General features: G+C 41.6%; 1 protein-coding gene across 1 annotated transcript; it reads left to right on the top strand.

Annotated features, from left to right (window-relative positions):
• The first annotated feature begins 4,863 nt into the window (after positions 1 to 4,863).
• SRP19 (signal recognition particle 19) lies at positions 4,864 to 10,619 on the top strand. Its single transcript, XM_086770990.1, has 5 exons — positions 4,864 to 4,946; positions 6,517 to 6,592; positions 7,583 to 7,654; positions 8,829 to 8,940; positions 9,960 to 10,619. The coding sequence occupies exons 1-5, from the start codon at positions 4,909 to 4,911 to the stop codon at positions 10,091 to 10,093; spliced, it is 432 nt and encodes a 143-aa protein (XP_086627116.1). The 5' UTR covers positions 4,864 to 4,908; the 3' UTR covers positions 10,094 to 10,619.
• Positions 10,620 to 12,608: the final 1,989 nt, after the last annotated feature.

Genomic DNA, 12,608 nt, shown 5'->3' on the forward strand with positions numbered 1-12,608 from the left:
TAATTGAGCAGTTGAACAACCATGATGGATTATTGGACACTTTTAAGTATTTTAAGTCATTTGGAATTCTTACAAACAGAAATCTCCTGTCTTAAGTACAAGCTATGAATTGAGTGCAAATATTGTATTATTGTATCGCACACAGATGACTGATGGTTCCTTTTGATCTTACAAACTGACTGTACACAGCTGTGACTTTACACAGCTGTCAGCTGTTCTACAAGGCTAAAATAGAAGGCCAAAGAAGGACTGGGTGTAAAACTGAGATCTATACTTATGAGACGTAGTCTTTGCAAATAAAAAAAAAGGAATGAGAGATGGGTAGAAATCCTTATTTTTCTATTTTCAATTTGCCAGTTCTCCTGTTGCCAGCTAAATAGGGATTTGGATAAAGTCTTGGCAATATGGTGCCCGACAGATTCTTCTGTATCTCAGTGAAATACTATATATATTGTCTGCTGTACTTTCTTAATGAGTTCCTGTAACTCAAGGCTTGGGTCTAGGTGACATAATTCAAAAGACTTTCAGCTCTGAACAGCATACGTGTCCAGACAACTGTTTCAAGGCCACTTTGTGACTGTCAGCTGCTCTTCTGGTGCACAGATTAAAACAAGTCAGCCTAAAGTGGCTTTAGAACATCCTCTGTGCCTTAAACAGGCATGGACATCTTGGGGATGGCTATCGAGATTGTTTATAGGCCTCTACCATTGAAATGAATAAAAGTGATACTTCTGCTCATTAGTGAGGAAAGTTGCATAGCTGTTGTTTCTGTAGGACAGGCATGAGGTAGTGCCTTTCCAGAAATCACCCTTAACACTAAAAATAGAGTCTGACTAAGGACACCTGACTTGCTGCTGACTGTGTACGCAGTGAGGGATTGCTGAGTCCCTGCCACCTCCCCTTCCACTGCAGTTACAGCAAATGGAATAACCTCACCAAGTTACACCCAGCTTTCAAAGACCAGAATCCCTGCTACTAACCAAAGGTGTTACTTGCAATCTTGAAATTTTGCTGCAGACATATACGAGTGCTGTCCTCACCAGCAATTACACCTTCTCTTCATACTGCTTTAAAGTGTTTTAAAACTGTCAGGTTTTGATTGCTTCAACATTCAATTTCTGAGGTCAGGGACAGCAGATACTTAGGAAGCGCATGCAGCTACAACGTGCCTGAGCTCATGTGCTTTGTGACCTACTTCTGTGTCTGAATTCCCCAGGCTAGAAATATGCAGAATTCAAGTTTGAAATGTATTTCTTATGGCACTAGAACAAATGCAGTGACTAGATGCCATATACTTAATGAAGTCACTCTACAGTGATGATAGGGATTAAATTGACATGTCTGTACCTAAGTGCTTCATTTTAGTTTCATGCTAGTTTCAAGATATTGTGAATTCTAGCACCCAGAAAGTACACTGGTATGTAGTAACAGCATCTGCAGAAAAGAAGACATGCTTCCCCTGCTGTGGTCAGTCATATGTGCCATATGATCAAACCTGTAACCCCAGTTCCAACAATTTTTAAATTATGTTTTCATCTGAAAAAGATGCAGAAAATAATTTTGTCATCGCCACATATCCTGATACAGGCTAGGTAACTTTGTTCTGTTAGAGTAAGTTTAAAAATTGTTTTAAAAGAGAAGCCATTAATCTAGTATGCTGGTATTAAAAAGCTGTATGAACTCAAAGGAAAAAAAATAACATGCAATTGCCAAATATAACAAGATTAAACAAATACACAAAATCTTCCTCAGTGTCCTGAATCAAATGGACTGACTGAGCACAATCTTAATATGCAATGATAGTACTGTGCTACTCACACACTGCAGCTGTGTTCAATGCCTTCTTTAATATAATGTTAGAGCAGAATTTCTTAAGGTGATGTCCAGTGGTAGCCCATTATCGACCAGAAATTGCTTTACAAAGTAACTGAGAAACTAAAAACATTGCAGAAGTCTAAGGGGGTAGGGGGTGGGGGGGGAACAGTGTGAAGAAGTAAATTTTAATAGTTGTTCATTATGTTTTAGACTATTTTTTTATTTAATTGTATATATAGCTGTGGTAATACCAAGTAAATATTTCTTAGCATGTTTTTCCTAAGAGCATTAGATTGTCCTTCAATTTAAACTCTGCTAGAGTACTGTCCTTCAGAGGGAGATTTATTTTTATACCCTTCTGGTGGTTTCAAGCCTATGTGTCCCCGAAGGAAAGGGCTATGCATATTATTTGACAAAACCAAACAGCAACAAGCTTGAATTGTAACGTGGTTTAGTGATGAACATGTTTTATGCAGTGGTCAGATCATAACTATGCCCTGCACACTGCATGCCTGCACACAGACAATGAATGTAATGAAACCCAGTCTGTCCACAGTTCACATTGTATCTATGGTCATGGAGGATTAAATGGTGTAAACAGTTGTTGAAGCCTTTTTTTTAGCTGTAGGACCACCTTCTCCCCAGTCAGAGGGACAGGGACCACAACCCGGTGTTTGGGAAGCACAACCCCCCGCAGTGTGGCATCCGATGGCCATGCAGAGGGCATGCAAAGGCTGCTGAGCTGTGACCTCTCTCCTTTCCTGCCCTACAACTTACCTCTGTCTTGCTGAATGCAGGTGACAGCAGTGGACAGAACAAGCTTCTGCCACTGTGGCTGATGTGCAGATTACGCACTGAAAACCTGAACAACAGGACAACTTCCAAGGTAATGGCAGCTCTAACACTTTTTAGGTGGTGGGGATCTCAATGGAAAATAATACATGTGAGTGTGTGTATGCAACGGAGATTTAAAAGAAAAACACTGTGCAAAGAAAAAACAACATAAAAAATCTATTATCAAGATAGCGTTAACAAAACAAGAGCATTTTGTTGGTAAGCAACAAAAGATGCCTAAGTAATTACTTGTACTAGATTACCTCTTAAAGGGATAATTACCACTTAACTCCATCTTAGCCAGCTTGATGGTAATCGGGAGATTGCCCGCCAAAAATCTGTTTCTAGCACTAGACAACTATTGCATCAAAAGCTTCCTTTGTAACTTGACACACCTTGTTTACATAACCTTTTTTTTTAGCTGAGGAGCTTGTTGAGTCATGTTTGTGAGGAGCTGCCAAATCACTGCCTTGCTACCAGACAGCTGCAGTCACATTTTCAAAAGCTGCTACTGTTGAAGGCACACAGTTGTACTGTCCATGTTTATTTTCTGTAGTACTTTGTACAGTCTATTCACTTCTGACATAATTAAATGCAAAAGATAAAAAAAAACCTGCCCATCGTTCGAAAGACTGAATAGTCCAAATAACTCATTAATGGGTGCCAAATGCCATCCCAATTCTTTCTGAAGCTTCTCCAGAACTCTTTAACTCTTCCTAGTTTTCATGAACTGTACTTGCAGTCCTTCCCTGGGAACACCCGTGTTGCACTATGTCTTGGCACTCTCCTCTTTGGTAAGTCCCTGCAGGGAGCTAGATGCTTTGATGGAGCAGAAAAAAAAAAAAGTAAGAACATGGATAAGCATTGAATAAATACCTTCACTTCTTTGCCCTAGTCCATAGCTGCTGCATGAACTTTTAACTGGTGAATGTAACAGTGCAGGAATTCACAGAGTGAGCAAATGGTTGAGGCTGGCAGGGACCTCTGGGTGACATCTGTTCAACCTCCGCCCCGCTCAAGCAGGGTCACCTAGAGCTGTGTGCCCATGGCCACATCCACATGGCTTTTGACTATCTCCGAGGACAGAGACTCCACTACCTCTCTGGGCAATATGTGCCAGTGCTTGGTCATCCTGACAGTGAATAAGTGTTTCCAGATGTTCAGAGGGAAGCTCCCGTGTTTCAGTCTGTGCCCACTGCCTCTCATTCTGTCACTGGGCACCACTGAAAAGAGCCTGGCTCTGTCCTTTTCTCAACCTCCCTTCAGGTGTTTGTGTACATTGATGAGATCCCTCTGAGCCTTCTCTCCTCCAGGCTGAACAGTCCCAGTTCTCTCAGCCTTTCCTCACAGGAAAGCCTTGGCTGGACTCTCTCCAGTACGTCTATGTCTGTCTTGTACTGGGGAGCTCAGCACTGGACACAGTATTCCAGAGGTTGCCTCACCAGCACTCAGTAGAGACGGATCACCTCCCTCGACCTGCTGGCAGTACTTTGTGTAGCGCAGCCCAGAATACCATCAGCCTTCTTTGAGTCAAGGACATGTTGCTGGCTCATGTTCAACTTGGTGTCTACCAGGACCATCGGGGCCTTTGCTGCCAACCTGTCTTCCAGCTGGGTGGCCCTCAGCATGTACCGGTGCCTGGGGTTGTTCCTCCCTAGCTGCTGGACTTTGTGTTTTCCCTTCATGAGGTTCCTGATGGCTCATTTCTCCAGCCTGGCCAGGTCCCTCTGGAAGGCAGCACGACCCTGTGCAGTATCAGCTCCTCCTCCCAGTCTGCTGAGGGTGCACTCTGCCCACCACCCCCATCGTTAACCATGATGTTAAACAGGACTGGACCCAGTACTGACCCCTGGCTCGCACTGCTAGTTACTGGCCTCCAGCGAGACTTGGAGGCACCCTCCGGCCTCATCTTTTATTACCGCCTGTCCTCCACTCAGGGCAGGTATTATCACGGCTGCGCTCTCCCACAACCAGGAAGTCTGCCCGCCCCACAGGCACGGCGGCAGCCGCCGGGCCGCCCCCGCCCGGCACTGCACACCGCTCCCCGCCCTCTCGCCGCAAAAGCACATGCGCGGCGGAGGCTGCGCGCGGCCCGGTGGCGTGTACGTCGCGCCTCCTTACAGGGTGGCGGGCTTTAGAGACAGCACCACCGCCCAATGAAATCCCGGGCCCTGCAGGGCGGGGGCGGGATTTCCTGGCGAAGGGGACGAGGGGTGAGGCAGGCGCGGTTTGGGCGGTGGTGGGGGTGCTGGCGTCGCTATGGCCGCTGCCGCCGCGTCTCCGGCCGATAAGGAGAGGTAAGATGGGCCGTGCTTTCTGCGATCGGTCCTCTGCCCGCCCCGTGTCGGAGGAGCCGGCCCGGAGCCCCGGGGAGCGTTAGGGCTGGAGAGAGAGGGCGGCTGCCAGAGCGGTACAGCGGGCCCGGGGGCGAAGGGAGGCAGCGGGCCAGGCCCGACCCGCGGCTGTGATCACCCGTCCGAGCGAGTGCGCGGTGATCCTACCGGGACACGTGACGTTAGCGTGGCGGCAGGCCGAATGTGGTGCAGGCGGCGTGCCGGCTTTCACCCCACCAGCCTTGGTAGCGGTGGGTTGGGGTGGGTTCCCGGCGGCAGCAGTCCGGGGTGCGGTGCAGCGAGGCCGGGGGACGGGCAGCGTCGCCTGCCCCCGTGGCTGGCGGCAGCGGCGGCGTTGCCTTGTGCCTGGGAAGGTTGTTCGGCTGCGCGTGTTGAAGCGGGAAGGCTAATATTTGGCAGTTTCTGATTCTGGAGTGCTTGGTGCTGTACCACCCTGTCATTTTTTTAGTGTATCGCGTTGTCATTTGGAGCTCGGGAAAGGTAAACCGAGCAGGAGGTGGTGGTGGCGGTCAGTGTGGTGCCTCCATGATTGTGAACGTCAGTAACGAGACTGAAAATTTCCCATGCGGAATTCTGCCACTCATGCAAAAATACTAGTTGGCTGGTAGAGAGAGCTGTAGCTAATAGGGAAAAAAATACCAGTGAAAAGGTGTTTAGGGGGAGGAGAGCAATAGGAGTTGTGATGACTGAGGCTAGTTTTGGAGGCAGCAAGAAATGTTTCCTCGGAGCCAGTAAGGATCAGTGATCCTTGTCAGTCTCTGACTAACTGAACATTAGTCTGCTCCAGATTACTTGCTCACTTTCTTCTTCTCTCTTTTGTTATGCTGTCACGCTCATAATTGAAATGTAGGCATTTTTCAGCCTCTCCTTGTAGGCCTCAGCTAGTTGAGTTTTTAAATTGTCTAATAAGTATAATTGAGGTTCTGTTGCTTTTGTCCCCTGTATGTGCTTGACAGGTTTAAATGTAATGAAAAATCTTAAGCAAGTTTCTGAGCATAGTCTTTCAGAGGCTTTATGACTAACCCAAAACTGGGTTGTTCTGTCTGTGAACAGGGAAAAAAAAAAATCCGTGCTAAGTTCTGTCAAGAACTTAGTCAGCAATTAGAGTACTGCAACCTTTTCAGCAAACCTTCTTTAATTCTTTTCAGGGAAATGTGTATGTTTGTTTTTAGGTTTCAGGGGTTTAAGAAATAGATCAAAACATTCTCTTTCAACCTTCTTTTTTTTTCCTCAAGATAGATAGGACCACTAGCACCGTGCTTCGTACTGTGCAGCAAAATGTGGTGTCATGCAAGGATTCAGCCAAATGATCATGCAATGTCCTGGATAACTCAAAGTGGGGTTTTGCAACATCTTACTAGTTGGTCTATGGAAAATAAATGCTTGTTCTTAGCTGCACTGGGAACTTTTGTGCTGTAGCCATTAAATTTATTTTTGTTTTACTAGGAAAATATTGCATAAACAATTCAGGAGTTGATACTGCTTTCTTAAACTCACTGTTTTGTCTTTTTAGATTCATCTGCATTTATCCAGCATATTTGAATAACAAGAAGACAATAGCAGAAGGAAGAAGGATACCTATAGACAAAGTAATTTTTGTGGGTGGCAGGGAAATATGATGTTTTGTTTTGCTGTGCAGTAGTGTGTAGAGAGTTGGAAAATAAATCTCAAAGGTGTTGGTCTTTCCTGTCCCCCGTGGCAAGTAGCTCTATAACTGGAAAGTACAGTGTATTGGAAGATAACCTAGTGTCAACGTGTGAATTTGGTAGAAGAGCACTGGGTGCAAGTGTCTGCTTTCATGTGAGCAGCACCTTTGGCAAGGAGGTGAAGTAATGAGAAACTCTGTGCATTCAACCTACATAAGTAGTTTGCCAGATTTGAAAGCAATGCAGAAAAGAATATCTAGCTAAAGATTGCTTGCTTAGTGACTGGCTATATCTATCTGTATTCTGTCCTCTTTGCTGCTGTCAAAGATAGAACTTACAATGCCTGTGGCACATAGACTTGGTAGTTGTTGCTTTTAATCTCCCAAAAATAGTTTTTAATCATCTCACTCATTGATATTTTAACAAGTAGTGCTGGGAATATAAAGGGCTTTTCTCACCACTTATGGTTGGGGTTTTTTTCTGATAATAGTTAAAAATAAAATCTCAAGATCTATCTATGGGAGGAATCTGCTGCCCTGTGTCTGCAAAGTTTCTGTTCTTTTCTCCTTCAGTCCTTGCTATAAGTTTGCTGTTGCTGATTCATGGTTTTGGGGTTTTTTTTTTGCAAATATAATAAATGTTATTTAATTTCAATTACTTTCTCTAAGCAATTATTTTACTTATTCCCATCCTAATTAATTCTGTCTTGTCTGTTTCCTGTTTTACTGAAGTTTTATCTCTTTTTAATTTTTTTCTAGACTGTGGGAGTTCTCACAGATTACTTCTACAGTAAATTTGGCATTACTTGAAGTACCTTGTCTTTCTCCATCTGCTTTTTCTAGTTACAGAGTATAGGGTGGGAAACTGCTAACTGTTGCTGTATAGGTAGTTCATCATTGAAAAATAATTAACTGTAACACATTGTTTCAACAGGCTGTTGAAAATCCCACATCTACGGAAATTCAAGATGTATGTGCAGCAGTTGGATTCAACGTGCTGTTAGAGGTAATTAAAAAAAAAAAATCAAAACGAAAACCACAAAAAAACCACCCCAAAACTTGATATGCGTCTCTGTTCTTCTTTCTTTGTATCTTTTCTTACAGACAAGATAAATTACAATTGAGAAGTTTTTATTATCAGCCAAGATATGTCCTTGCTTTGAGTAATAACTGACCAAAATGATGAAGTAAATGTTGGAAAACTGTGTGCAAGGCAGGAATAACACAGATGTCTGAGATAATGCCACTTTTTAAGCTTATTAAAATATTATTTTTACTTAACTGTGCTCCTGAGAAGACTATCCTAGATGCTTAAAAGTGTGTCAGAATAAAAGCTAATTTTTGCAAGCTGCAGCTCTACAAACTAAACTTTTAAAAAAGCATCTTTTTGATGAAAGGTCTTAGAATCACTGTCCTGTAGGAATGGGATTCTGGTGGTTAAAATCTTCAGGGTCCTTCGGGGTTATATTTTAGCCAGAGAATATTGATTTTTAATTGCAATACCTGCTTATTCTTTAAATAGTTTAAGTTGGTTACTTTTTTATTAGGGAATGAGTCTGGGTTTCTAGAGAAGTAACTTCGCAATTAATTTTCCAAAGTAATTATTGTTTTAAAATACTGTTGAATTTTCTGGCAGTTCTTTACTAAAGAATTTATGTCCTCATCCAAGAGCGTGACAGGTATCCAAAAATGAGTACAATATCACTTTGCTTTTCAGAAGAAGTCAAATATATTTGAATATATAGTGCACACCAGGCTGTGAAATAGCCAGTACCAGTAAGAAACTTGACAACATTTTAACAAAAATGAAGGCTTTCAGTATCCAAAAGCAGTGGGCCTCAGACTGTGACCCGCTGTCTCTAGGGGTCCAGAAGGATTTGTGGCTGTGGAGGTGAAACAAAAACCTGTGTTGCTGGGGTCCAGACTGGTGAGAAAGTAGAACAGTCCCTGTAGCAGGTGACTTGCTAAATTGTTCAGTACCCGTAGTTGGTTGCAGCAATGCTTCTGAAAAAGCTGCGTTACAGCTTTGGGTACTACTGCAGCGGCTGTTGGAGAGCTACAGTTACGGTTTGCATCTGTTCAGTAGAATTGCAAGCTGCTATGACTTAGATCGATTGCCTGACAAATTTTCCAGAAAATTATTCCAGTGCTTACCATAAGTTTCTCCTTTTATATAACAGAAAAATAAGATGTATCCTAGAGAGTGGAACAGAGATGTGCAGTACAGAGGGAGAGTACGAATCCAGCTCAAACAAGATGATGGCAACCCATGTTTACCTCAGTTTCCAACACGTAAGTAGAGTGCCTGAGTTAGGCACTCTATCTGTTACTAAAACAGAAATACTTCGTTTATTTTGTTATGTTACGGGCTTGTTTACTATTGGTTTTACTATTACACATTTTACAACTTCAGGTTAAGTCTGTTTGCGTATATAAATGAACCAAATCAAGTTGATGTGTGAGCATTGAGTGGAGTTTGTAAAATGCTTTTCTCTGATTCTACTATTTCTTCAGCACTTGGATTAGAGAGGGTTGTGAAGAATGTTGTGTGATTGGTGTGTTGAACAAAGCAGTCATTTGGTTTTGCCTTTTGTTGACAGTCAAAACAGAAGTTTTGTTAGAAAATGGCTAAATTACACCTTTTTCGTAGGTCACATACATCAGCTAGATATCAGTATGGGTGCCAAACTGATAAAATACAATACAGCCTTGAGTGTTCTGCTGGCCATTTTGATAAATTAACAATGTATCAGCTCCCTTTAGCTAATTAAGAATAGTTCCTTTTGCATGACAAGTAATTTAGTCTTTTGCATTTTCCCAATGAGTAATCAGTGTGTAAAAAGGAAGCAAATATATGTCTGAAGAAGTACGTATCTTAAGGAAAGAGCAAGAAGAATACTGAACCTAGAGCAGCGTAAGAGTGCTGTTGGTCAGAAGGAGATGATTGGAAACCGTATTCCTGCTGGAAGACAGTGGTGCCTTTTTAAAAATGCTTGTAGCTTTTGCCTCGTCATTCTTCCCAGGTATTTTAGGCCATTAAAAGGTGAAGGTAAAGAGGAACAGGAAGGATGTAGATCCTTCAGAGATTGTCAGGTTATGTGCTGGTTCCAGTATGTTATGACATTTCTGTCCTGCACTTTTTAAAAACAAAATAAAAAACAAAGTTGGTAAGAGTTTTTCACAGAGAAAGGAAGCAGAATGCCTAAGCTTTATGTCTAGTTGAAAATCTAAAGTGGGATTGAAGTTTCTAACTTATTATGCAAATATTCTTAACATAGTAGGCATGCATTCATCTCTCTCTGTATTTTCAGGTAAATCAGTGATGTTGTATGCTGCAGAAACTATTCCCAAACTGAAAACAAGAACCCAAAAGATGGGAGGTAGCGATCAAAATCTTCAGCAAGGAGAGGGAGGCAAGAAAGGTAAAGGGAAGAAAAAGAAATGAGCTCACATCTGGAATAATTGTTACCACACATAATTGTACTTGGGACAAATATGGATGGACACATGACTTGCTGCAACTTTGAAGTGAAAGATACAAGCAAGAAATGAACAGGTGAAACGGAATAGAACTGCCTGCTTCTCTGGGAACTGGAATGCATGTAGCTGCCTTGTGTCTGTGTAACAATAAATCTATCTTCACACACAACCTGCAAGTCTGAAGCTAGCATCCACTTTTAAAAGTGGAAGAACATAGGCAAATGGGGTGGGTGGGAGAATTACTATTTCCAGAATAAATATGCAGCTTTTAATAAATAAGTAAGTATTCTTATGCAGACTAGATATGTGAAAACTGGTTGCTTTAGTAAACCATTTATCTTTGTTAGTGAAGTGATTGTCTTTAATTCTAGAGAGTCTTCATCACTTACAGAAAAATGTAAAGTTATGGCTCTGTCAACTTCCTTTGCTAGTATCTTTCACAACTGTCAAGTGTACTAATAAAGGTGATGTGTTAATTTTGGAAAAAAAAAGTATTCTATAAAATTACTGGGTTTTAAAAGTGTTAATTTTTCCACCACAGCCTGTTGTAAAGAAGTCGGTGTCATATGTTGTAAGGACAATATTGTAGAGTTTTACAATAATTTGAAAAGAAAGAGCTCCTTTGTGTCTTGTATGGTACAAGATACTATATTGTCCTATTCTGGGTTGTTGTTTGAGCACTTAGGAAATGTAGCTTTATTTTCTCCCTGGCAAATACTATTTGTTTGAGATGTCTGAGGCTTACAGTATCTGGTAACTTAATTTATTTTTTTTGTATGTAGTCCACAGACAGGGACAGGAAATTACTTGGAGAAGATGAGTTGGTCAGAACAGCTGTCCAGTAGCAAGGCCCTGTTGAAGTAATTAAGAAATGTACTGTGGAAGTTAAAGGAGGGATAGTTTAGTGTAAGGAGACTGAAAAAGAGGCAGCAGTACCTGTTTTGAGTTTAAAAACAAAAATCCTACATGAATTTTCTAATCTTTACTACATGAAAACAAGTTAGCTGAATGCTTTCACAGGTGACCACTGGAAGCACATTATCAGGTTATTTTTGATAAATGTTTCATGTGTCTATGTTCTCTTTTAGGGTTTGTCTATTAGATATGCTGTCCTATAGCATCACCTTTTCCAATTTTAAAGACAGACATCATTCAAAACATATCTAGACATCTAATGACTATTCTAAAGTAATGAAACTTGGTAAAGTTTCTGAGGATATCCCTGCTTAAGTGTACTTGTGGTTTGAATTTTCTCATGTTCTTTTATTTCTTGTTCCACTCAACTGCATCTTTTTCAAACAGAGGGTGAGTTGCCAGTGCCCCTTGAAGTTGATGCCAATAGGTCCTGATACTGCAATTGCATAGAGTCCCTGACTCGCGAGGAGTTCAAAGTCAATTGTGTTTCCTGTCTGTGGTACTTTATAAGTGTGGTTCTTGTGTTGCATTGTTTAACGAAGGAGGAGGATGTGTTCTCATTCTGACTGCAGTTCCACAGAAGAGAAAAGCCGCCATGACGCAGTTCCTCAGGTCAGGCCCTGTACTAGTGTGGGAGTAGGAGTATCTAGGCTCTCTAAAACAGAATGGCTTAGGAGAAGAAATCCTGTTTTCTAAGACTGTAATTGACCATGGTTGTATACAAATGTCTTCAGGTTTTTTCTGCTGATCTGTAACAGTTGGCACAAGCTACCTTTGGAGTGTCTGGCCTTGAAAATGCAAGTTTACTTAAATGGTATCTCTGTGAGTTGATGGAATGCCATGGGGTGGGAACAGCTGCTATCTGAAAGTTTGACTTTTTTTTTTTTTTTTTTTTTTTTGTTATAGAAAACAACCGGACATGGTCAGAGGTTGTTAGTTACATCTGCTCTGTAAAGTTAGGGAAGTACTACAGGTTGGTTGCAACATGGGGAAAAATACCAAGCAAGGTATGCAAGCAAGAGTGGAAGATACACTTGCGATATAAAATACCATAACTGTCCATGGATTGTGAGGCTCGAGTTATTCCTGACTTTTTCTGAGTGCTGAGTAACTTTTCTGAAACTTTATTTAAAGTGAGACCTGTGTGAGGATTAATTGGTACAAGGTAACTTGGCTCCATGATGTGAAGTGGAGGCGAATGACTCCAGCCAAGTCATGATCATGTTATGCCTCAGCATTGTAAGCCAGAGCTTTAGGCCGTGGACAGCTGAAAAATGTGGAGGTTAAGTTTCACAGGATATCTGTTTACAGTGGCCAGAAATTAAATATGGTAAGAATATTTCTGTGCTATGATATGTATGTTGAGAAACCATCTCAGTGGCATTGCTTACCAAAATTTCCCAATCAAAGGATCAAAAATAGTAGAGTTATTTTAAAGTGTAAAGATCTTACCAAAAAAAGATGGAGAAAGATTTCTGAAAAGAGTAATATTGAGCTCAAATATGTAAAACTGATTTAATCCAGTTAACAAAGAAAGCTCTACCAGTATTTTCAGTAAAGCTGAC

The sequence above is a fragment of the Chlamydotis macqueenii genome, chromosome Z, assembly GCF_036417535.1.
Source record: "Chlamydotis macqueenii isolate bChlMac1 chromosome Z, bChlMac1.mat, whole genome shotgun sequence".
In the NCBI taxonomy this organism is placed as follows: domain Eukaryota; kingdom Metazoa; phylum Chordata; class Aves; order Otidiformes; family Otididae; genus Chlamydotis; species Chlamydotis macqueenii.

What these genes read in the sequence shown, in the direction of transcription:
- SRP19 (XM_086770990.1), top strand. Translation starts at nt 4,909, where the DNA reads ATGGCCGCTGCCGCCGCGTCTCCGGCCGATAAGGAGAG. An exon ending in TCTCCGGCCGATAAGGAGAG is followed by an intron (nt 4,947 to 6,516) that starts GTAAGATGGGCC and finishes TTGTCTTTTTAG; the next exon opens with ATTCATCTGCATTTATCCAG. An exon ending in GAAGGATACCTATAGACAAA is followed by an intron (nt 6,593 to 7,582) that starts GTAATTTTTGTG and finishes TTGTTTCAACAG; the next exon opens with GCTGTTGAAAATCCCACATC.